General features: G+C 36.5%; 1 protein-coding gene across 2 annotated transcripts; it reads right to left on the minus strand.

Moving 5' to 3' along the window:
• Positions 1 to 1389: 1389 nt before the first annotated feature.
• Positions 1390 to 27598, minus strand: rcl1 (RNA terminal phosphate cyclase-like 1). 2 transcript variants are annotated; one of them, XM_088910866.1, is made up of 10 exons: positions 27436 to 27598; positions 26286 to 26357; positions 25031 to 25206; positions 24215 to 24289; positions 22657 to 22781; positions 21777 to 21902; positions 21199 to 21355; positions 5439 to 5542; positions 5234 to 5316; positions 1390 to 1591 (listed from the first exon to the last, which is right to left on the minus strand). In XM_088910866.1, exons 1-10 carry the CDS (start codon positions 27581 to 27583, stop codon positions 1587 to 1589), a joined length of 1071 nt encoding a protein of 356 aa, XP_088766992.1. In that variant the 5' UTR covers positions 27584 to 27598; the 3' UTR covers positions 1390 to 1586. The 2 variants fall into 2 exon arrangements, with proteins under 2 accessions (XP_088766992.1, XP_088766991.1); XM_088910865.1 differs by lacking the exon at positions 5234 to 5316.
• Between the last annotated feature and the right edge of the window lie 126 nt (positions 27599 to 27724).

Below are 27724 nucleotides of genomic sequence, written 5' to 3' on the forward strand. Positions count from 1 at the left end.
ACATCACAAAACAGACATAAACTAGAAAATTGCAAGATCAAGGAATTTGGAATCAAATTGCTGATTCAAGTTTCTTTAATTACAAGATCCAGGAATTTGGAATAAAATTGCTGATTCAAGTTTTATTTAATAAAACATTAAAATAATGGAAATTGTCAATAAATTTGTCAATAAAATAAGAATTCACAGGTAATGGATATCATACTCAGACGCCTGGAGATGCTGCAGACTCATGCAGTTTATTGAATGTGAAACAGCCTTGAGGACACCATTACTTGATGACTGTAATGGTGGCCAACAATGCCCCTAGTACATGCACAGCACTGCCAAAATGGCTCACAGCTGTGGAATAGGAACACAATGAAACAATGATTTGAATTCTACACAGAGGTGACGTGGAAAGAACAGTAATGGCTGACTGAGAACTATGTCTTTTTCAGAGTGTGCCACTAACACCTTGGTGAATGAAACCAAGTAAAACAGTGTTCACTAACTTGAGTCTGAGAATTTCCACATATTTTCATATTTCTAAATCACATGACCAAGTAAAGTGAAGTACCACATTTTTAGATCCAGATTATTTCAAGGGGTATGTATTACAAACAGAGCAGTGATGACAAATAACATCTATACAGCAAAGATGTTAATATAGTAATAAAATATCTACTATACAGAAAATATTTTGTCTGATAATTAAAAAAAATTAAAGTTTTAAATCTTGCATTTATTCATTTATGTTTGGCAAATATTTTCTTTTTGACTTTCTAAGCTTAAACAATACTACCCTGTTATATCTAAGGCATTGCAGTACATTCTGTGAACTTCACTCATTTATGTCATAAGAAGACCAGTATTTCAACTTTATTGGGGATCAAGCAAATTACAATAGTAAGAATGTACTCTGAAGTACCTGAGAGCCCTCATGGAAATGAAACGTGCTATCTCACTGTTATTTTTTTCAGACAAACTGAATGGTCAGACTGCAGTCATGTCTGCAGGCAGCAAAAGGATTTTAACAGTTGATAAATACAACTGCAACTACAGCCCTTATGGATTTTTTTATTGGTTTTATCACTGTAGCTCTCTGCTTTCATCTTGATGTTCTGTAATTAGCACATGGAGCTGCAGACTGTATAAAGGTTTGTGATTGGTCTGCTTTTAAAATATTCATTCACAGTACAGTAACATTGTCTGCATATTTTTATATGAAAAGCTATGAAATTAAAAGATCATGGGAATAAAACTTAAAGATATGAGGCTTATTTTCACTCAAATTCACACACAGTTACAAACCATGGTCCACCTTCATGACTGTAACATCTTTACAAAAAAACACAAGTGAATTTCAAACAAAAAATAAGGCTACTGTATATTAATAGCACCTTGATGGAGGTAAATTAACTTTTTATTTTGTGAAAAAAGACAGTTTTACAAAAATCTTTATTTCAGAGGTTTGCTGAGGTTTGAATATCCAGCTCCCACACATGTCATGAGCACCTTCTCCCCACCTTTCTGTTCTTCTTCCTGCTTTTGGGTTTCAATTTTGAACATAATTTGAAAGAAGTCTCTTATATGACGCAGAAACTCTATCCTGAAAAGAAGAACAGCAAAGCAATGTGTAAGAGTGATTTGCAATTCTGTATTCTCACAAAATACAGCCTGAATTTCTAAGAGCAGATTTTACAATTTACTACAGTATATAAAATATACTTCTAGGTAATATATTTCTAGGTAAAAGAACAGTTTCTTTATAATAACACTCCAGACTGCACATGCTTTATGAATCACCACTTTACATCCGTGGCTTTTTGAGTGGCTGTCAGGCGGTGAACTTGAGACAGTGTGCAGAAATAGCCTAACCACTGAGAACAAAGGAATTACTATTTCTGCAACATACCAATGTTCAGTCATGTTAAATTTCCCATCAACCAAAAGCACCTTGTATACTCTTGTACCCCCTGGTGGTCAGCGGTAATATAAAATATTCAATACAAACTGTTTAGTTACTGAGAATAAAAAGAATTGTAATAAATCTTTTTTTACCAACTGAAATAATGACCGTAGGAAAACCTCTCATCGTTGTTCTGTGAAAAAGTACAAAGCCAATATAACAAATTCTGGCCTGGAATGTAGTCTTGAGCTCAGAAAATGCTTTTTCTATATCTCAGTTGCCAACACCATATACATTTTAAAAAGTGGAGTCAACTGTCCACACAACGTATTAATATTGTGAATAGTGGACACAAACCCAATACACTGATTTCTGACAGCCAGGCTACTTTGAGGTCTCTAAATAGAAGAATATATCCATATCACCCCTTGCTAGTAGCACATACTGTTCAAGGGTATACTTGACACTATTTTTTCACAGGTAAAAACTAACAGAAAAATTAAACTTTAATATATTAAAACTATGTGGATGTCAACTTTGATAACTACATTTTACATATAAGATGTTTGCAGGAACATCTGAACATTTTTCAAACAAAAGTTTCACACAGTAGGTCTAGCATCACAGGTATTCTTCTATTTGCAACCAATTATAACCTTAGAAACAAGTAGTTTTACCTTTTATTCAAACAGTTCAACGAGTTAATTATGATATGGAATGAAAACCTCATGCACTGGTATTGGGTATTGCCTACCGCTGGTATATGCAATGAACAGCAGAGTTCTGCCTAAGTGTTCCTGAGTTACTGAAGGCTCCATATACTTTGAAATTAAACACTTAATTGAGGCAATCTTTTCCTATTCTTGTAGAAACTACTATAGCATTTAAAATAACATACTTAATAAAAATAGAATTTTAAATTAAGACTTAATAATAAAAAAGTAGAACTAGCATTTACTATTTGAGCTGGTGCTGTGATAAATAGTGGCTTCCTGACCTTTGATGCAGTGCCCAGGTAAGTCACTCTAAACTGGCATAAGCAGTAACCCAGGGAGCAACATGCCAGGACACATTGTACACAACAGCTCAAAGGTTGCACTGTTGCATGAGCAGACTTGTGAACGAAAGGAAACAAAAAAGAAAAACAAATCCTAACCTTGTATTTAACTCAACCAAGAAAAGTTTTAAGCATTGTAATTCCCCCTTCTATATAAATCTAATAACCACTAAAGTTAGTATCTTCACATTTCTGAAAGCAAGAGTTTACACTTACTTCATGACAAGGTTAAAGGAAAAGAAAAAAATAGTTTTGTTCCAGGGTAAAATACTGCATTTACCTTTGAAAGCATAATGCACAATTCTCTCCTGTTGTATTTTTTGACATTTTGACAATGTCCTGTTGACATTTTCTATATGTCATCTTACTTATTAAGGTGTTCTGGGCAAAGAGTAAACAGTGATATGTACTCACTGAAATATTTTATGCAGCTCAGTGAATGGCTACACTAAAACTAGTCCCTAAGAATGACCTCACATTCCTCAACATATTGGTGAACAGCACTAAGTGAAACAAACATATCACATTTCATTCATTTCAGTAGGCAGATCAATATTATATAGCTAATGAATTTCCATGCACACTGAAGCTTCAGAAAAAAATCTTAGAATAGTTCTGCTGACAATGGCTGAGCAGGATCTTTGTGATGGCACTGCCAATCTTCAGTTATCATAGTACTGTACTTTTGAAGTACACAGCACCGGTACCATGATAACTGAAAATGGACAGTTCAGTTCACTTCTTTCAGATTCTCATGTGTGAAATCTCCATTTCTGTTCAGTACTTCTTACCCGAAAGTAGCCTGTCAGGACAAAACTGAAGACCCTCTTTCACAGATCTATCCAAAAACAGCTATTATGGCAGACACATCATTAAAACATTTGTTATAAAATGGCAAATGTGCATTAAAAATATCTAAGTGGGTTTTTCAGTGGCTTTAATAAAGACACAGTGATTGACTTCTACAAGACTAACAATTAATAGCTCATTTCACTGAGCAACTGTGACTGGGCCCTTTTGGGCCGGAACACAAAAATGGCATACGTGTCTACTCTGGTGACATTTCAGAATGTAAGCAAGGCTAAGGCTAAGTTCAGTCTTAGGGTTGGAAAACCACTGAGGAAATGTACATTCAGTAAGACTGAAGCAGTACAGCAGTAAGATAATACGCTATCCCAGAATTGCTAACAGGGGAAACTGCACTAGAGGAGATGTTATCATTTGTATGACATTAAAACAAGGCTCTTTTGACTACATGGCAATTGAAGATTCCATGGTTATGCCTGGAAGACTAGGGATATTAACAACAGTGTCCTGGCAAAAGTTTGCTTTGGGTTTGATCTAGCTAGCCTACATTTCCCCTTTATCAAACTTCCTCATCTGCTGTGTAGAGGACCTTATTATAAACTGCAATATAATTCAGTGGTGGATACTCCAATAAGTAAAACTATTTGTGATCATTTGAAATGATTTCCATTTGTATCATGTTTATTTTTACTATTAAGCACTGTATTTGCATTGGAAATAATTGAAAGGGGGGGTGATCTAACATCAGATGGTTTGATGTTGAGATGAGAGATGAGAGACTAGGAAGGAAAGATGACTGCCTCCCTGGGCTGTGTCCCCTTTGTCTCCAAAGAGGGAAGGCTGATGTCCTATTCAAGTGTCCCTATATGGTGAGGGGGAACATTACAAGGTAGCATCCCCAATATTTTGTGGAAATAGGTGATGCAGGTGGATGGGTAATAAAATCCCGTATTAAACCTGGTGTGTTCAGACTGGAAAAGGTTGGGAAAAAACAATAAAAAACAATGGAAGGTGTTGAAAATAAAACCAGTACTTAATGACACAAACATACATCTTACATGTGTATGTTTTTGCTAAATAACAGTTTAACCTCTTTTGAACTTAAATACTTTAGTCATGAATATAACAAAACTTTATACCAATGTAAATTTTATAATATTTTTCTATTTGTTGCACAACTCTTACGTGCATGCATTCCTTTTCAAAGATTTGTGACAACTGTGTACTTTGCAGCTAGAGAGATAAGCATAAAGACAGCCGAGTTACAGTAAATCGCTCCAGATCTACACTAAAGACGAATTAAGCACACGTGACCTGGTGTGCTATCTGTGTGGAGCTTGTATGGTCTCCTCACATTTGTGTGGGTTTCCTCCGGGTACTCTGTTTCCTCCCACTGTCCAAAGACATAATGGTAGGTAAATCGGCTTCTGGGAAAATTAGCCCAAGGTGTGAGTGTGTGCGTGTCTGTGAGTCAGCACCTTGATAAACTGGCGTCCCATCTAGGGTGTACCCTGCCCTGCGGCTATTGCTTGACAGGATAGGCTCCAGCTCCCCCACAATCCTTTATTAAATAAAGCAGTCAGAAAACACATGAGATGGATTTACTGATCATGGATTTTTTCCTTCAAAAAATGAACTCTGCTTGGTATTGCTATGGTTTTATAGAAAAAAAAAACAACTCACGTGTATGGAGATAGAGGTCCTAGCAAAGCTTTAGAAACATCTTGCTGTCCTAAAGTCATGTACAGCAACACCAGACTCTGATTGATTGAATCCACACATCCTCCCTGAAAAGAATAGCAAGAAGTTAAAAATCAATTTAAGATTTGCACATTTTTGTATCTTGACAAACATTTTATTGTATAACATATGATTGAAATTTCTTCCAATTACAACAGGATCAAATTTTAGGAAATGAGCAACAAACTACCACAGACATTAAACTATCATGTTCTCCTAAAATAAGAACAGGAAAGGTTTGGAAAAAAGCGGCCTCTGCTTTTTGTTGTTCCTCATGGATGTTTTAACTAGATCCGTGCATATGTTTGTTAGTTTGTTAACGAGAAAACAATTATAATACTGAAAACTGAAATGTTACTTACAACAGCCTACCACAGTACTAAGGCAGTTACTCAGGAGAGGAAACATCGAAGTTGTTTCGTTGTCCCACAATGAAGTCCTGTGGGAGCTACTACCTCTAGACAGTTAAATTCTTCCCACCTTCTACAAATCACCAGTATTTAAAAGAGGGGATTCACTGGTCTTTTGAGTTGAAAATTTCTATAACGAGTTTCTACTGCACACTTGACAAATGAAACATGAAACCTTCAGAGCTCCATTATAACTTGCAGAAAACATCCCAAATTTTCTCTAACATGACAGTCAACATAACGTACAAAAAGTCCCTAAAAGACAAACCAGCCAGGACAGCTAAGAAATGAATCAGATCTTCTAACATGACAGCTCACGGTGAATTTTCACAAAAAGCTTATGTTTAGCTACAAAGCAATATTCTTTTTGATATTGAGAGTAATTGTAATATTGATGGTACTGAAGGTCTGTAAATATGTGCTTGCGTAAAGAAATTATTTTTAACCTAACACAAGCAGATGATGTGCATGCAGCATAGTGAAACGACTAAGTTCAAATATGTATTCCTACAAAACATTTTTTCCTGGGTGCTCTGCTTTGCTGCTGCCACTACAATTAAAAATAGAATGACAAATTCACTGTTTACTAAAACGATGTACTGCAGAAGTTACAACTATAGTAATATCAACACTGTCACCTCATTTATGACTCAGGGACTATAACATTATTGTAGGAATGTTGCTGATGATCAACACTGATTTTTACCAATTCAATAACTGAAATGACAGTTATGAAATCCACAATTTTGCTACAAATAAACATGATTTGTACCACTCTGTACGCAGGCGCAATCAGCAGCATGAAATGCAATTCATGTAGGTGCATCTTAGCTCACAGCTTTGAGGATAACAGGATGTCAAAAATATTCTAACTACAAACCATTACAGAATAAAAAGCCTAGTATAAAGTATTTTAACAGGCTTTAAGTCTTAATAGTTACACGATGTGCATTTTGTCAAACAAATTCAGTTTTGTCTAAAGTGTACTTTCCATACGAAATTCAGTGAAGACCGTTATACAGTACAAACATGTCAGCAAGTTACAGCACAGACTTTAAAAGCCCTTCGACAGTGAAAAAATAAAACAGCAAACAACTGATTTAAATTCAACTTCATTCTAATTTAACAGCATTCAGAAGCACTATATTGGTCATTGTGGCAGGATGTTGTATTGGTTTAATTTTTAGACTGGTTTTACATTGCATGATCCTGGATTACATAAAGGCTCATCTAAACTGGAGTAATGATTACATGATAAAACATCTCTTTCAAGTCTGCGCCCGTTTTAAAACGGCTTCTAAAAATCACATACAAATGTCAAGAAAATCTGCACCTGTGCAGTTTAAGTTCAACAAAATAAATCCTTATAAATTTAGTTTTTCTTTAATCAACAGTTCAATCAGTTTTATATGTGAATCCTATATCATTTCAAAGACTTTGGCACTAACCATTTATTGTCCAATTTACAACTCTGTACTGATTTATGCATATTTCTAAATCATTTACAAATGAGAGAAATTAGTCAACCTTCAGAGTTTAAAATTCAGAATTTTCTTACATGCTACTATATGTTTCTAGTGTATTTTAGGAGGCACCAGAACCATGAGTGAATGTTTATAGAGATTACATTAGGCAGCTGGACATTAAAGAAAGTGTAAAAGTGTCTGAAAGAGGAGGTCTACAATCAACAGTTTAATAAACTATTTTAATGAATTCACAGATTAGGGTAATAGGACCATTAGGCATTCCAAACCTGCTTTTTGTGCATCTTTAGATACTTGTTTTCTTGTAGAAAATATTACTGTAAAAGGTTTTTTTTAAAGATATGAATACATTAAAAACACAAATTGGGTGAATAAAATACCAATTATTGAAAAAAAATCATTTTTCCTTCTGGGTATATTTTTCTTGGATGAAAATGTATTCTAATATATTCTAATAGACCACACAGTGCAGGACACAAAATGTTTTATTGGAACAAACATTATATGAACATACTTTAGCCAGCTAGCAGCCATATCACTCTGCAACTCACAACTGGCAGCCTGGTCAGTATCTGGATGGGAGAAGTCCTGGGAAAAAACTAAGGTTGCTCCTGCAAGAGGTGTTAGTGGGGCCAGCAGGGGGCACTCGCCCTGTGGTCTATGTGGGTCCTAATGCCCCAGTATAGTGAAAGGGACACTATACTGTAAGGCAGCGGCATCCTTCGGATGACACAAAAACCGAGGTCCTGACTCTCTGTGGTCATTAAAATGCCAGGGCGTTTCGCAAAAAGAGTAGGGGTGTAACCCCGGCATCCTGGCCAAAATTCCCATAAGCCTTTACCAATCATGGCCTCCTAATAATCCCCATCTATGAACTGGCTTCATTACTCTGCTCTCCTCTCCACTGATAGCTGATGTGTGGTGAGCGTTATGGCGCACTATGGCTGCCACCGCATCATCCAGGTGGATGCTGCACATTGGTGGTGGTGGAGGGGAGTCCCCATTACCTGTAAAGAACTTTGAGTTGAGTGTCCAGAAAAGCACTATATAAGTGTAAGCAACTATTATTAATCATACTTCATCACTGGCCCTTTAATATTCAAGAACTGGCAACATAATAAATACAAATAATGTATGTCTAGTTATCTAATTATACCAATGCAATTACACACACAAGCAATGTAAACATTCATACATTTTATTTCTGATTTTGCAATAACCAGAATAATGGTTGATGTGCCTTAAATATGAAAATTTAGGATAACTTCCCATTTTAATTGCAGTCTTTCTGTAATATGAGCTGGTCATGTCCTTCCCAAATACATATGTACAGAAATATCCAATACATTTTTGCCTTTTCATTTTATGATTAAGGACATTAGTAATTAGAATGAATAATAATAAAAATGTACGTTTCATTATAATATAATTCTACACTGTACTCTCTCAGAATACACTGTACTAGTATTCTGTACTAGTCAACTCAAGCCTACCACCATACAGGAAAAAATAAAAATTTAATAGCATATTTTGAATAGTTATTTCATTATTAAAGTTAATATATACAAAATGAATCTAAATTCACAAAATCACCTGAACATGCATCAAAAAAGTGTGAGAAGTTTTCTTCTATGGCCGCTCCAAAACTGAAGTTACAAAGTAGATTTCACGATGGCCAACAGGAGGCAAATAAACTTTTATTCACATCACAAAAATAGAAACAATAATTGGTTTGAATTAAAGAGTTACTTAGGTAAGAAATTCTAATAGGTTTCTCCCAATTATGAGCAAAACCAAACAGTATTTACTCCTTTTTTAGATTTCTGAAAAAAGTGCTTAATAATGGGCACATTTACCCTATTTTTTGACTAGCCAAAGAAGCACCACATTACTTGTGAAAAGGACCAGACCTTCTCTGAAACAGAAGGAACTTTATAACACCTAACACAGAAGTGAAAACATAGGCATCACTATTTCTGTTTAAGAAAAGATCCTAACGACAACTAGTGAAAAATATAGCTCAAATACAATACAAACTATAGGGTTTGAAGTATAACAGTGAAAGACTGAAGAAATGGGCATTATTCTAAGAATACAGATTTATTATTAAGGTTAATAATTTAATATAGACACTACTGTGAGGGAACAGTAGCTGATAATTATAACACTAAGCAATCCTCTAACTGTGTTATAAAACTTACAGTTGTCATAAAATTCAGGACATTCATTATTCAACATATTTCAGGATGACACCTGAAGAAGGCTCCATGGCCGAAACGTTGTGTTTTCTTTCTTCTTTTTTTCAGCATGGAATAAACCTATTACTTGTTCCTTTGCAGCCTACGCATGCTGACGCAGCTACCCATCTGAAATATTTTAGGATGTTTTACTTAAGACTAAGTGTAGCCCTAAATTGATATTGAAGGTACTAGTACTTAAAAAAGCGTGAATTCAGATCCTGCTGCCAGCTTGAGCTACATTGGTGAGCTAACCAAAGATTTTAAGTAACTATAAACAATTAAGGTCTTCAGGCTATATAGTAGTTTAGAATTTTCATAAGCACCATAACACAATTCAAATACCAAAACACACTGGCAGTGGACAATGTTGTGGATTTAAGCTATGCTACTATCATAACTGTGAGTAAAAACAAATCCCTACTAGAAAAAGAGTGATTTACGAGAAAGGGTTCTCTCGCATTACAATCTCTCGCAAGTTCTCCTGATATTCTTCGTCACTCTAAGAACCACACTGTGATCCATGGGCTGCATTTGGCTGGATTTGATTTGCAGAGTAAAACTACAATGATCATGCTCAATAACACTGCTACCAGATTGTCCACAGTAGAATTCTGTGCTTTTTCTAAGTATAAGAAGAACATAAAAAACTGGGTGGCTGCCATTTTTTAACATGTTTCAAGGTTATTACAGTATCAACTAATGAAATAGTTTTAGCTATTCAATTAGATGCAATGTAATAAAATGCCATATATAACATACATTACTGCATAAGAACTTGAGAGAGGAAGAGCAAAGGTGAAAATAATATAATTAACACAACACCATACATATGATTCTTTTCAAGAGGTTAAAACAAAAAGGATAGATACTGTTATGAATACAATCTTTCCATCTATGAGCGAGTGGTTCATTTCAACATTTATTGCAATTTTATAAAGGCATCTTTAGTACTTACACTCTGACTTGTTCCTGTTCCTGACAGATCCTGTTTACTAGTTTCTATTTGTTGCTGCTACTGATTAACCACAAATCAAACTCCAAAATGGGTATACTAACAAAGGGATGGCATTGCTGGTATCCCATTTTAATAATTAATTCCTGGCTTGTGTTTTTTTTCATTCCTCACCTTCAAACCAAGGAGAAATGTTGGTCACCACTGCTGGCATACAGAGCACAAAATAATATTCAGCATTCAAAAGAAACATTTGTTGTTGTTTTTTTCCTAAAGCTAATAAGATTCACATGGTTTTTCAAAGAATGACGCTCTGGGATAAGTACAGTAAGAACAGGGGGAGCCTGTGGCTAATTACGTCTAAATCTTTTGAGGAAAATATAATTTTGGCCACAAATCAAAGTGAGAAATATTGGAGCCCTACTTATTTCTCCAAGTAGAGTAGTTTCTGTACAACACACCCAAGAAATACAAGATTCTGTAATTAAGTAGAAGAACTAGAAAATTGCTGTTAGCAATTTCTCCATCTTATAGACTATCCTCCTCAGATTTAAGAAGCTGGTATTGATGGGAATAATTCAGTGGAAAAGTGGATAGCTGCTTTCATTTTGCTGATGGATCTCTTGAAGGATCAATGCCCTGTAACTGTGGCAGGGGACACTGGTATATAGAGACAATCTTTCAGATGAAATACTAAAAAAATGTCCATTCCTGGTTCTGGTAATTAAAGATCACAATGCTCTACTTTAGCAGTTCTCAAACTTTTTGGACCAAGTACCATCCCTGATCAAACCAAAGCATCCAAGTATCACCTACAAGTCATCTTCTTATAGGAACCCCAGAAAATCTCAATGACCAACATGATTGCACATGCGCGCACACACTCACATACATATATAATAAATATTATAATAAACTTTATTTGATATAGCACCTTTAAAGTGGCTTCTCAAAGCACTCTATAGAATGACAAAAGGAACAACAACAACAACAACAATTAAAAATAAATAATAAAAAGCACCATTTCAGCAAGAGGGGTGAGCCTGTTTAGTCAAGCAAAGCAGATGTGAATTCACTGGTCGAGCCTTGATACAATTCACAACAGAGTCTAACAGATTTTAAATCGTCAGGCATTTTCTTGACGGCTGCAGTTCATATCTGGAGCAACCTCTCTAATCCGTGCAACTACACCGCTGTTTCGGCTTGTCATCGCTCTACAAACTCCGATGCATTTTATCCAGTCGATGCCATTCTCTTCGATAAATTCATTCAGAAGCTGAAATATGTGCTCTCCTGTAGTTCCTGTTGGTAGTGGCTTACAGAACAGAAAGCCCTTAAACTCGTATCGAACGTAAACGTGCAAATTGGCAAAATCAATGACATTTATAGACTCATCTAATTGCAGTGAAAAGCATCTGCTCATCTTAATGCGCTCTATCAGCATACTTTTGACATAGTCCACCATATCAATAACTCTATGAGTGACTGTCTTTGGAGGGGGCAGCAGGTCGAGCTGTTCAGCAGCTTTTCCTCCACACATGTAGTGTGGGGCTTACCTGCTTTAGCAATCCGCAAGCTTGCATTTTTCCCAGTTTCCATTTCAGGAGTTTGTCTCAGGAGTTAAAAAGTTATTTCATGCGCATGGGAGCGAAACACAGAGACTCTCGGTGTATTTTTCTCAAATTAACCTAGAACAGTTCTTAAATATTTTTCTGTTATCTATCACGTTCTCCTGAGCTCACAAGACTATCAGTGTTCGTAATACACATTTCTATGCTTTCCTGTGCTTACAACATTGGCATTGTTCCAAAATCACGCACATTCTCCTACCTCCTTATTTGCTTTGCTGGAGATAACTTTTTTTAAATACAATTGGTCACTTGTGTTCATAGCACGCATTCCTATAGAATGGTATAAAACTACATTGTAGCTCTTGTGTCCACTCAAGTATTAGCATGCGCTGTATCGTAGTACGCAGGCTGCGTATTCACCACAAACTAGTTTTATTAAAATAGAAAATATGAAAACCCATCCCAATTTTTCAGTGCACAAAACAAAGTTCCGGGGTCATATGGCGTACCACCTGGCGGCACTCCGCGTACCACAACTGGTACGCGTACCACAGTTTGAGAACTACTGCTCTAATTAAATCAGCAGGGATATTAAACTACAATCCAGAATTTCTCTTCACATGAACATACATACTCAATTTCTAACTTCTCCAAATAACTGACAACCATTTTATGAGCAAAGAAAGCACAATATATATTTCTCCACAAGATTATCTTTGATAAGTAAAAAGAACAAAGCTTCCCAATTTGAAAAATAACACCTCATATATAGATATAGATTGCATCATCACAAGGAACAATGTCTAGTTATCTTATGTGACTGAATACTGCAAAACTTGCTCTTAAATGTTTACAAGTATCACCAGTCTCTTCACAACATTTCAAAGTCTGGTCAACTGTAAATATCAAGTAAACTTAATCAAGCATAGACCAGAACGCAACAAAATCCTTCTCAATGGCGTCCTATACTGATATGCTATTATTAGATATCTCTGTGCTGTACAAGAAAGAAAATCAAATTATATTAACATGTCATCTGCAATACACACTGCACACTCGGCAATCACAATTAAGCAGGTAAAAAATTTCATTTGATGACAGACACAAAGTTAAGGTTAAGGGTTAAAGTCCTTTACTAGCAAACAGGATAACAGGGTCAGAAATTCCAGTGTCTGTAAAAATTAGCAAGCTGAGATTACTCCTCCCTGGAAATAGTGCTAGTTCACTATGCTACACCAAGCTTCACCATTGCAGGCATCCATTTTTTCCATCTGTGTGGACTGGAGAAACTGTAATAAAGATCCCCTGCTAATATATCCAGAGCACTAACTACTGCTTAAATGTTCCCTATACACTGAGTTACAGAGCTCAGGTTAATAAATTTATCACCCTGCCTATTATATAAATTAAGAAGAGCATTGGGGCTGTAAGATTTCAATTTGTGGAAACTGCTTGCCAACCATGAAAGAACAGAAAAATTAATGGTTGGTTTTAACAGAAAAATAAATCTGGAGAACGGTCTTGGAAGTCTTTCTCACTCCCCCCATCCCCTTCAAGCACCTGTTCTCTGTACTGAACCTAAATACTGAGAAAGCAAGTACGAGAAATAAATCTAAACTTATTACCAAAACCTTGGGTCTGGTCACAAGAGATGCATTACAATTTCTGGTAATTTCCTACAGTTTAAACTGTAAGTAGTGTTTACATTTGTGAAACCACTAGAGATTTATAAATGGGATCCAACTGACTTTTTCAATACTTTTGCCAAGAACCTAAATAATTTTGTGATTTCATCATGCATGTTTAACACGTTTTTCACAAACTCCTTATCCAACTGTATGTGAAACAATTAGAACATGAAATGGCAGAAAGTTCATTGCTTTCATTCAAAATAGTGGACTAAGTCATGATCTGTTACTTACCTCACTGAAGTCTGTTTGTACAATGTAGAATTCACAACCCACATTTTATACAAAATCCAAAAGTCCATGGTGCACAAGATACAGTTTTTCCTTTTAATCCCCCCCCCCCCCATCTCTTTTTTACCTCTTTCTTAAAGGTAAAGCACAAAATTGGCTTCAAACTAAGTCTGTGCTGTGGTGCTTTACTTTAGTTTACTGCTTAAAGCCTGCAATACAAACCTTAAACTACTGTTGTTCAACACAGAACTGCATTTCCACTAACAGGTTTATTAGCTATTATAAATATGAACACTTGCACAATCTGTTATTTGCTTTTTTGGATTCATCATTTAGGAAGATCTGTAGAATTTAGTTTTCACTTTGACATGACAGTGTTTTGTGTCAATCAACAGCAAAAAAAATCCCACATTATGATTCCATATTGTAACAATAAAATGTGAAAAAGTCCAAGGGCTGATAAGGAACCCTTACTGCATATCCATACATCTCTCTTCCATTTATTGCTAATTTTGTCTTTTCCAGGCTTTATTATTGTGATGTAGTCCTCACTGGTAAATTCAAACATGCAGTTATGTTCAAAATTCAGATGCATAGATTTTACCCAAAACCAGAATTGAAGAGCACATGACCCCTGTTTTAACTTTCTTGCCCTAACTGGGTTTCAGAAAACAATTCAACATACAATTCAATAATTTTTAAAGGCTTGAATATTTTGGATCCTAACTACATCTGTAAACTACTAACCTACTATACACATCACCTGCAGTCTTTCGATTCTGGACATCTTTTAGTTCCCAAAACAAGGCTCCAAATACTGTGACACTGTGCTTTCTGTTCTGCTGTTCCAAGACTGTGGAACGATCTCCCAGATTTTATCAGATCTTGCAAATAAATGAGCACTTTCAAACCTTAAAATGTATTTCCATATTAAGCTATAAATTTTTTAATGTACAATTTCAATTTGTGTATAACTGTCTTTGGTTTATTGTACAATTCTTGGAGATGTACGATGAAAAGCACTGTATAAAATAATGATTATAAACTGACTGCATTTTTCAGGTTTGGGCATGGGCATCCACTTTTATCCAAAACTGGTCTGCCAAAAACTCCATAAAGTGAGATTATAATACTTGGGATGCAGTGCAGAAGCCCTCAACACACTGGAAAATGCATGTGTGTGAGTACAGAACAGTGGAAAAATGTGATCTGGTCAGAAAAATCATCCTTCGCCATTTTCTTACAAACGGACAGGTGCATGTGTGGCCTCAAGAACTCTACAGCCCTAAGTGCATCTTCCAACGGTTCAGGGTTCTGGTGGTACCGGCATCCTGGCATGGTTTGAGTGCACTATATCTGTTAGAAAGCAAGGTCAATACTAATCACTACGTAATTGTACTGAATGATCATCTTCACCCCATGTGTCAGCATTTCTTTCCTGCCGATAGTTGCCTCTACCTGGATGGCTCTGCCCCCATCCACAGAACACTTGTGGTTGTCCAATGGTTTGATGAGCGTGTCACCGATGTTATTCAAATGCAGAGGGCTTCTCAGTCGCCAAACCCAGTTTAGCGTTTATGGGATATTTAGGAACAACGTCCGAGACAGTGTTTTCAACTTCTATCAAACATTTGATTGACTTTTTTGTTGTGTCCAAAATTCCACACACTGGCAGATTCTAAGCTATGGTGTATACACATGTACTGGCTGTGATGACTCAACACAGTGACTTCACATCATTATAGTGTTTTCTACTTTTTTGTCCACTACATTTCCTTAATAGTTATACTTCAAATTTTGCACTCGACTTCATGTTGTAATAGAGATATTGGTCGGGTAATTCATATTTTTTCAAATATTTAACATATAAATGCATTTATAACTTCATAAATCCACATTTTTAACATCTTAAGAATACACCATTTGCAATATCTACAGGCAGGGCTACATAGCCTTTAAAAAGTACTGTAAAATTGATGTAAATTGAAAAAAATCGCTAGAGTTGGTTAAAATTCAAACTAAATGCTGATATTGGATTTTGAGTTGACATTCAAAAAAAACTCTCTGAAGACTAAACTGTAGATCAGAGAAAACGGTTGTCATGGACAAACTGTTTAACACACATTCTCTAGCTTTTTTGTTTTTAACGGGTGAAAAAAACAGACTCTGACTGCCGTTTCAAAAGTCATCATATACGCACATGACATTATCACATGTTATTCACTACACGCTAGCTTAATTTAACTATAAACAACAGCAGCAGCAAAGAGCCAGCAAGTATGGCACATTACCACAAATAACCACAAATCACTGGCTTGTAACCAAGAGCAGCGAACACAAAAAGACATATAGGACCTGCAAACTGAACATTGGTGCTCAAGCCAACAAATCAATTTTCATGGACAAGGATGTTTCTGATGGAGCATGTACAGTGCCTTGCAAAAGTATTCACACCCATCTAACGATGTCAAATTTGAATTAATACAATGATTAATACACTTCAAAAGAATAGTTTTAGATCAAAACTTGAACGCCCAAAATGAACTGTCTGGGGGGTAGAATAAGTTATCAATTAAGAAAATAATAAGAATTAGGTGTTAAAATTAGGCAGATATCTGGGGGGTTGAGTTTATTAAGGCTCCAACTATGTAAAGATCACGATGAATTTGGTTTACTACGTACCAAGTAGGTGTGTGGAAACCAGAAAATGAAGCTCATCAGTTCAGAAATGGTTATAATGATGAGTGACATTCTACAAACAGAGAACGCTCATGACCTCAAATTATTCTACCCAAAAGTGGTGGTCTTACCAAAATCTCTCCAAGAACAAACCAGAAATTAATCAAGGAAGCTATAAAGAATCACAGAATAACATTAATGGAACTGTAACCCTTGGTTAATGCAATTGTTCACAACGAAAATTACTGAACAAGAATGGTGCTCATGGAAGCATAGCAAGGAGAACAACACTGCTCTCAAAAAAAGAACATTGCTGCCTGTCTGAAGTTTGCAAAAGAGCATGAAGATGACCCACAAGACTTCTTAAACAATGTTCTCTGGAAAGACGAGTCAAAGTTAGAACTCTTTGGCCTCAAAGAGAAACATTTTCCATCAATTCATTTTAGGATCACTTCCAATTCGGGGTCGCGGGGATATGGAGCCTATCTCAGAAACAAAGGGCACAAGGCGGCGTACATCCAAATAGGATGCCAGTCCATCGAAGGGCAGACACAGCCACACACATTCACACCAAGGGTATATTTCCAAAAGCCAATTAACTTACCATATTTTTTAACTAGGAGAAAACCCATACGAACACAGGGAGAACATACAAAATCCACAAAGATAGCACCCCAGGTCCAGAATTGAAACTGGGGCCTCAGTGCTGAGAGGCAGCCATGTTAATCACTGTGCCACCATTCTTTGTCATACGTGGATATAAAATTTGTATCGCTGAGGATAAATAAATGTTGAAAGATCATCATGTTTGGGTCATTTGTTTCATCAAGTTGACTATCATTAGGACAATAAATCTAATACATAACAGGTTTAAAAACTGTGAAATATGTGAAAAGCCTAAGGGGTTCAGAAACTTTTTCATAGAACTATACATACTCCTCCCTATAAACTCAATATCTATGAGGTTAATTTCAGTCTCTGAAATTGCAATACAAGCCTGCTTCTCAGAGAGTTTGTGCCCTAAAGTGGTTCCAATTGGTGCTTCCAGGTGGGTCTGTTACATAGATTAAAATTATTTTTTCATTGCAAGAAACTCCTGAATCCCGCTTTTTTTTAATCTACTTGTTATGATTAGGCAAAACACGGACAACCATGTTTTATACCTCTATGATGTTTGGTTTCAGAGAACAGTTTTCAAAATTCCTCATTTTTAAAAATAAATTCTATATGGCAGCCAAACTACACGACCAGCCAAAACACTTTCAATTTGATGACAGGACCCAAGATGGTGGTGCACACGGACGCAGCAGCTAATCTGGGTCTGGTAAAAACTGTGATAAATGTTGTTCCTGTGTTAAATATGCCCTCTAATCCTGATTTAGTCTACAATCATCTGAACCAATTTCTTAATTATTCAACTGGATTTCGCAGGAATTGGAAAATAACAGCTAAAAAATCTAAACAACAAAAACAGCGCTCTAGCAATTTTGTTGACCTTTAATAAAAATGCCATAACTGCAATTGTATTCTCCAGCATTGTGAATCCTGTTCATTAAAAAAAGTGCAATGAGCAAAACAGTAGCAATTAATTGTAAAAACAAGTAGCAAACAAAGTTTAAATTTTAATACTAAGGGATATAGCTTTGGATCAAAACAAAATTTGGACCCAGCTAGAGTCTGATATGGCAATAATAGAACAGGACAGCAGCTTTTAGTTTACTAGCTTGGAAGACTTCCCTCAAGCACTACAACTCATATCCTACACTGGGGAAAAAAATACTAACACTTATGTATACAGCAAGAGCAGGAAGAAAATGTGGTGTATACCTTGCAAAGAGATTTGTGATAAGAGCCATCTTATGAAGACCTTTGGCTAGCGGCTGCCCTGGGAAACTGTCACATTCTCACGAGGGCTCACTGTTTTCCAGGGTCTGCTGCTCTGACCAGATCCCCTTTTCGTGATCCATATTAATTAGTAGTTTCCTACTTATTTAATGCCTGGTTTTCTATTTAAAGCCGAGGCGCCGCTTTAATGAAGCTTAGTCATTTTTTCATTTCACCCTGGGTTTTTTCCTCACTGGCAGTACTGCTTTCACCCTCCACATTTCTCCACTGAGCATGAGCACTTCACTCTGTACAAATGTTGCAGCCTCAAGCCTGCCCTGCAAACCTGCTCTTCCCCTTTTTTCTGGAGGCTCGATATTCGGTTTCTCCCATACCCGTGGCTCCCTTTTTCTTCTGCCCCACGGGCTGTGCGGCAGTTTTCTACGTCAAGCAGTCCTCTCTGCACAGCAGTTGTCAGCCTGAAGCCTACCCTGCAAACTTATTTGGTCCCCATTGGCTCCCCGTCTCCCACCGGCGGATTGTATTTAGCAGCAGTCTCTGTTGCCTCAGGCCAGCGCCGCGCTGTGAGCACCAGCGTCAGCTCCTTGCCTGATCTCTGCATCACCCAACGCAGCAGCTTCAGATTCAAGCCCACACGCCATTCCGCACTTATTCCTTTCACTGGTCACCATGTCGACCCTCGGGCTTGCCAGCCTGCACCCCTGGCAATACTGAGGGCTGCCCTTCCAGCCTGTTCGGTTCCATTTTCAGGGGTCTCACTATTCAGTATCTTCCAGTAGCCAAGACTCCCTTTTCCAACCGATGGGCTGTGTTTAGCAGCCTCATTTCACAGGGGATGCAGTTAGCCAGCTTCTCCTGGGACAGTTGCGCCTCCCCATTTCTTTTCTTTCCCATTACTGACCAGCCTGGGCAGATTAAGTCCTGCTTGTCAGTAATCAATTATCTTATCATTATCTTTCACTTTTCACTCTCCAGTCTCTTGCACTTGAGTTCTGATAAATCACCACCTGCTCATCTTATTACACCTATAGTAGTGAATTACAGATTTTATTATTAAGTCTTATGCTTACACAGTCTGTGTTTAATTGAAGTTCTATATTTTTAAAAAAAGAATAAACTTTCTGTATATGTGATAATGTTTGGCTATTAAACTCTTTACTGCATGTATAATATTCTAAGAGATGAAACAATACAACCTAATGAGTAATGTTAAAAATGCTAACAACAACAACTTTGGTGAACTAACCTTTAAATATATTTGTGTTGCATTTGGCTCTAATTTTGGCAATATTGGGTTTTATGGCAAATCACATGTAAATAATAACGTCGTATCAATGACTCTCAATGGCACAGACTTTTCTTTCTGCCAGAGTATGATCATTAATCCAGATTGGGAACCATGTGGAGGCAGAACCAGAAGTGTATAATACTTTAATCACTGCTGACAGGGGCAAAAAATCATGCGATACTCATCATCTAATGGCACCTAATTTGAGACTATACGTGCAATTTACAAAATAATTGACTATTGATAAAAGACCTGTAAACAATCCCGAATTACTTCTCTACCAGTGATAGTTTACTATGAAAGGTTTTAGTTCAACTTTTTTTACTGGTAATGTCAAGATCAACAGTGATGACTATCTTTAGAACTAGAAAGGGATCTGTACTAGGACCACTGCAATTTCTAGCTTTTATTAATGACCTAGATTCTAGTATAGCTAGAAGACTAGTCAAGATTGAAGGCAATACTGAAACAGGAGTTTTAGAAAACACTACAGAAGTTGCAGAGAAAATAGATTTACAGCTGAAGATCAGAAAAATAAAATGTAGAAAACTGCACAAGATTACATGTAGACAACAAAACATGCATATAAAATAGGAAATGATGAGCTTGAAAAAAATGACTATGTTGATGTAAATCTACCAGATAACGTAGAGAAGCAATAAAAAGCAAGAAAAAAGTTAGGTAATTAAAATATAGACTTTAAAAAATCTTATTTTAAATCTGTACAATACATTAGTAAGTGTTTTAGTATATTGCACATAAATGTGTTCACAATAAAAAAAAAGTACTGCTGCTCTAGAATGTGTTCTGTAAAGAGTAAGCTCAAGGGAAGGTCCTATCTTGATATGATAAAATAATCTAGTCTTCAACAGAGTGGACTGACTACAAGGGGACATAAATCTACAAGGGCATTCAAATCTTTTTACTTCAGTGAAACGAACATTAGGACACAATCAAAATAAGGAAAAGTGCATTAAAAACTAAAAGGGGGAAGAAATTCTTTTCACAAACTATTATAGGAATACCAGCCACCCTGGTATGACATTAGTTACTAAGAATCAAATGAGCTAAAGGGGAAAATTGGTGTTCACTTTTGCAAGCTTTGCTTTTATGTAAGAAAAGCAAATAATCATTACTTTTAAATATGCTTTATATTTCATTATCAAACTGACTCCCTAAAAACTTAAAACAGCCTAAAACAGGCAGAAATGCAAAACATAAAAGCTAATCATCCGCTGATTTTGCTTTGTTACTTCTTTTTGTGCTTCAGAGATCTTGGAATTGAAACAGTATGGCATCACATTACTCAACTCACTCTGTAAATTTCTTCCAAAAGTAGCTTGGCACAGGTCTTTCCTAGGTCTTCTGGGAGAACTGGATCTCCCTGTCCCTGTGGATTGGAAGCCATTTCAGCACTGAGAAAGGTTCCATTTGTGGTCTCTGCTACCAAAGAGAGGCCAAAGCCCGGAGATCTGAAAAGAAGCAAAACATCTAGGTTTAACAGAAAAACTGTTTTCTAGGTGAAAACAGCTTTATCAATGACCTAAAAATTTATACTGCCGCTTGCAGCAGGATTACTGAAGAAAATGTAGGTCCACAGATGCACTGGGCTATTAATCAATGCAGAGAAAAGTGTGCGGTCTACTGGCACATACACAGGTATTTCAAATTGGCAAACATCCTGAAAATACACACCCTTTGGCCAAACCTGTTAATCTAAAAACCTGTAAAAAGTTAAGCAAAGCAATGGCAATACACGCTACATTTCAAATAGCTGTGTATTAGGGCAGAAAGAATTCCAGAAGATCAGTAATCATACAGTGAAAAACTACTCGTATTGAATTGCTCATCATACAAACAAAAGTTATGAAAAACAACATTAAACTCACGCACTTCCCAGAACTGGCCCCCTTCATGTGGTCTGTGTAAATGTAAATGTCCGGTATAAACTTGTTTAAGATGCTTCTGGCTGAATCCACAATTCTGTTTGCAATCTGTGGGGAAACTCTAACTGAGTATCTTTTTTTTATGTTAAGGAAAAACTTTAACATTCAATAAAAACTACTGAAAGACATCAAACTTTTCTACAATGCACCTGATAGTAAACAAGGAAAGTGTATTCAAAGGCAAGTCCAATGTTATAATAAATCTTAAAGAACACTTTATGAAAGAAGTCCAGGAAAAAAAACACAGATTTCTAAAGACCAAGCTTTGTGAAGATGTGAAAAACCAGGACCAAAAAATATCCATCCTGTAATCTATATAGATTTTCTATTACTTTGCACAAAGTAAGATACCACAGAAATGTTATTGGAGAGAAAAAACACTGCATTGTGGTTGCTGCTTAGTGATATTGTAGTTACAGGTGTGACATAGAAAAGTTTAAGACTTCCCTCCTATCTTTGTTTGATAAAGTGAGATATGACAGAATTTCAGAAAAAAAATCTTCCTATTTAGGGTTTGCGAGCTCTACCAGCCCATCCCAATCCCATGATCTCTGCTTCCTTTATATTTATCACCCTAGTGAAACAAGTTTCCAAAATGGCTTTATGCCTCAGCAGCCAACTCTTTTGTAATACTGCTATACTAAGAGACAGCTGAAGGACTGTATTGCAAATGGAAGATTAACAGCTCTTCATGCATATTATATCTTTTGTTGAAGATCATCCATGAGCATTAGCAATTAAAACACATACTAATAAACAACCATGAATGTGAGCTCCTAGTCTGATGCAATATAAGCAGATGCAGCTGAAACATAGGAAAAGGATACGCCATTCCGCGAATTCGCTTGATTTTGCCAGGGTCAGTCAGCTGCACTGGTTTAATACACCTGCGAACAGGGCACGTGAAAAGCACTTCTCCGCCACCCCCTGGAGGCATCCCTCTTTTCACGATCTACACAGGCAAGGAAATGTCCATTAGCAACATGTTAAGCTCTGTAGTGTTTAGGGGGGTTTGGAGCAATGCTGGTATTCACATTCTGGTATTATGCAGTTTAGAGGTTTTACTAATTGTACAAAAGGGCCAAACAGCCCTCAGTAGCCTGAAAACTTCTACAAGAAGAAAATCTGTAGTTGTTTTCTATTATATTTTGTATAGGGCTTTTGAAGGTACTAATAATGTGATTGTAAATGTACTACGGTAATGTTTTAAAAAAAACAATGGTCCAGTTCTATCTTCATCTATTAACCTTAACATGAGGCTGTGACATCACAGACATACATCACACACAGACATTAAAAATAAACATCTGATGAGAGAAATGTAAGAATTTCAACACATTTGCTTTTTAAATGCTGCCATATCACTCTGCAAAAAAAACTAAGGTTGCTCCTGCAAGAGGTGTTAGTGGGGCCAGCAGGGAGCACTCGTCCTGAGGTCCATGTGGGTCCTAATGCCCCAGTGTAGTGACGGGGAGTCTATACTGTAAACAGACGCTGTCCTTCGGATGAGATGTAAAACCGAGGTCCTGACTCTCTGTGGTCATTAAAAATCCCAGGGCGTTTCTCAAAAAGAGTAGGGGTGTAACCCCGGCATAGTGGCCAAATTTGGTATTGGCCCTTCCCAATTATAGCTTCCAAATAATCCCCATCTATGAATTGGCTTCATTACTCTGCTCTCCTCCCCAACGATAGCTGATGTGTGGTGAGCGTTCTGGCACACTATGGCTGCCGTTGCATCATCCAGGTGGATGCTGCACGTTGCTGGTGGTGGAGGGGAGTCCCCATTACCTGTAAAGCGTTTTGAGTGGAGTGTCCAGAAAAGCGCTATATAAGTGTAAGCAATACACTTAGTATTTATTATTAAGCAATTAGTATAATTATTATTATTAAATGGGAAACTTGAAAAAAAACCAAATGCAAAGCAAAGGCAAACATCTGGGAACACTACAGGCTTTATGCATAAGTTGAATTACTCAGCAAAAAAGTAAAAAATGCATAACGTTGTGGAAATGTTAAGTTAAGTCCATAACCTGACATCTTTCAGGAAACAACTGGAAAGCCCCTTGGATCAATTAGATACTAACTAACAAATAGAATAGATAGAGAACTTGTTACCTTTCTTATGTTCACCACTTCAACTTTTCATGAGAACATAGGCTCAATGCTAGGCATCAGGTGTCCCTAAATAATTTCTCTAAATTTTGCACTATTCAACAAGTGTAAACAGGAAACGTGAATTGTTGTTTACCAAAACCAAGTATGCTGTGATATAGGCAATCTTTTCTTCAGGATTCAATGTAATTCTGACTATAAAATTATTGGTAAGCACAAACATACAATAACATTTAAAAGGCTTAACTATACAAGTGGGCGAATAAAAATTACCTTCAGCTCAAGGCCTTCCCCATCAAGACCAAACTTCTTCATCAGGGGAACTGCTGTGGCCTTGAGGGTGTCAACCTTCAAGTAAGGAGACAATGATGGATTATTAAATGTCTTTGACAGGCTTCTCAGCAACAGATCTTAAAACCCCTGACAAAATGAGTTAACTAACGTATAATGCATAAAGGTGAACTAGAAAAGGGCTCTCTGGCCACACTGACATAAGAATCCTCATGTATGTGTCATTTTGGATTGCCACACCACAAAAAGGATATTATAGACAGAGTCGAAAGAAGAGCAATCATGATTCTGACTGTCTCAAGATTGTCACATACAGATATGTTAAGGCACTAAATTTCCTCAGTCTACAAGAATGGACATTGAGATGAAAGTACATTATGTCAAACCATAATACTTCTTTGGACATTGAAAGAAAATTAAGAGATGAGACTTCAGCTAGAAACGTTTTGTTGTTCCCAAGGCTCTTTGAGGGGTATTTTTTTAAAGGAATGCAACAATCCATTTTTATTTTCATGAGTTTAAGGTAAGAGATTGGGCAAATCCCCAGTTAAACATGGCTATCTAACAACCTGCATTTCCATTAACAGTGCCAGAATAACCTTGACAGCACACATCTCAGAGGCTAAACCTTCCTTCCTAAATCAGTACTGTCATCTCTGAATTAGTGCTCCAAAATCTAGGCTTAAAGACATGGAAAAGAAACCAGTAAATCTGCATTAACAAAGTTCAAATAATACAATAATATTTGATACAATTAGCCAGAATAACTGCAAGTAGTAAAGCAAACAGAAGGCTTACAGATGGGTCCTTCTGGTCATTAGTGACACCTCTCAGCACAGCCCTGATTGGGTTCTTCATGAAAGGAGCCAGTGCAAGCAGAGCCTCCAGGTAGTAGCCAATGGAGCGCTGGGGATTACAGTCATGCTCTACAGTCCCTCCATATAGCAGCCCTGGCTGATAGAACAGAGCAGTACCTGAAGCAGGAGGACACATGGGAATACAGACAAAAGCATGGATTATTACACTTCAAAATAAACAACTCAATTAAATCTAAGGCTAAAACAAGAGAGTCAAGAGTAATACTTCTTGAAATCATAGCATAACTGACTTGATACTAGATTTGAACAGCAATTTAAATGGTGCACCTCAAAGTGCTTTGAGCCACACAGCCCAGGCTGACATGAAAGCTGCAATGCCAGAAGCTCACTTTTGTCATGAGGAGAACCGAGTGCTCCTGAGACCTAGATAACTGTAGCAGACACTTTGCAAATTTGCACAGGAATTCTGACCAGCATGTAAGAACGGTCACACAGAATATTGCAATTGGCTTTTTACCCAGAAGCATAAAGTCTGATCCTTCAAAAAAGTAATTTTGTGATCTCAGCAGCTGAAAACATTTTTAGAAAATAGTAAGACAGCATGGATAGTTCTAAACACTAGTAACTATTTCTGGCCACTACAATTCTCAGACTGTTTTCTGTATTTACTGCTAGTTAAAACAGAATAGTATTTTCTCCTTCATCAGTAGTGGAATACGAAGGCCCGTTTCTTTTGAGTTCTAATTATTTTCCAGTCTGAGGCAATCTTTCCATTGAGGGCTGCCATGGATCATGTAACTATAGCTCTGTCTGAATCTGTCTGCCTGCTGGCTAAAGCCGTAGCTGATGCTATGACACACCCATTCTGGAAAAACAGCACATCACTCACTGCAGAAACTCCTATTCTCAACACACCCTTCCTGTCTGATCATAAAGTTATAAGATACATTTTTGACTTATGAATTTCCATGTCGTGATATAGCAAACCACAGCATTGCTGACATTTTTCCCTTTAATGCATTTCAGTATATCCTTAATTTTCAGAAACAATTCACCATCGTCATTAATCATGACATTTAAAAAATTAATCATTAAATCACACTATATTTTAAAGTTAGTTCAAATCTATCACATATGCAGATTACTCAAGATTTATAGTAAAAAGTTATTACAGCACAGAAGTGATAAAATACTACAGAAAAACATTTTCAAATGTTCTGATTTAAAGAAATAACCTGTTTGATTGATTTCTATCCTTGTGCCATTGGTGATCTTGTCCATCAGCCTAATGAAGCTGGCTTCAAAATCTAGAAAACAAAAACTATTATAAGAAGAAATACAATACCATCAAAAAGCAACGTTTGTCGCAGACAAACAGACAAACAATAGTTTTAAATATTTTAATACTGATATTAGAAATAACCTGAGGGCACATGACTTGTCCTTCAATACTTGATACGACATATGATACAAGATCTTTGATCTAGCATATCTTCTTTCATGTCTTCATAAAGTCCAATACAAGATACAATACCAATAACTTGAGTGCACATGATTTTTTAAAATATATGATCTTAAGACATTTCTATCACAGTCATTTCTGAACAGCCTAAGAGAAAACGTCACACATCTGCCAACAAAAATTCTCTTCAAATTCCTTTAGAATAAGACGTCAAATAAGTTGTGCACTGACACCACATATTTCACTATTTCAAAAAGGCAAACAAAGTTCTATTAGCTCTTTTAGCTTTTGCTAAAGATAAATTAAACTAAAATACTAGAGGAATAGAAAAACGGACGGACATAGAAACAAGCAGAATAATACATAATTGTCATTAAAACAAAGCATGTTTTTTTTTAAATTTCCCACAAGTAGCACATGGACTGTTCCAGAATTCTTGGCCCATAAAGCCACACAACCACGTTTTGAGAAACCGAACCGATTTAATGTCGTTTTCTCCACCTTGACTAACTACAAATGTAAATTACTCGACGTATAACTTCTAAAGAGAAACTAATTTATATTTTGGAACTCTTACAACATTCTACATTTAAATTCAAAATTTAAATCAAATGTACATTTAAACTGGATTATCTTAACCCGTATACCATTCGCGCAAAGGGGAGCAGAATTAAACATGCGCCACTCATCATACACTCATACACGCAGTAATAATTACGCTGCGAAACATTAAAAAAAAGAATTAAAGCACAATGGCAAAATCAGTATTAGTTTTGTCTCTGTTGCAGCGAATGTACACATTCACACATTAACGGTAAAATACAAAAAAAACCCGAAATTATTAGATACTGCGTACTACTTTTTAGCAAGACATTCAACAATTATTTTTCAAGATAACTTTTTGCTTCGTTTAAGAAACACACCTCGGAGTCCGGGGTTATCATCTTTATATCGAATATTTCGTATTTTGACCCGTTTTCCACTGAGCGTTGATAAAACTAGCCTCTGTCTTAAGAAATTACATCCCTCATAAGTGAGACACTGACTCGCCATGTTGTTATTGCTACACATCCATCTGTGTCCACGTGTTTGGGAAGGGAAATCAATCACAGTACATGAGGTCAAGGGTCACATAACTACAGAGAATCGGCTGGGACAAACAATGCGAATACGACCACCTGTTTAAATCGTTTATGAGTTCAAACACGTATG

Source organism: Atractosteus spatula, chromosome 3 (assembly GCF_055471065.1).
Source record: "Atractosteus spatula isolate fAtrSpa1 chromosome 3, fAtrSpa1.hap1, whole genome shotgun sequence".
In the NCBI taxonomy this organism is placed as follows: domain Eukaryota; kingdom Metazoa; phylum Chordata; class Actinopteri; order Semionotiformes; family Lepisosteidae; genus Atractosteus; species Atractosteus spatula.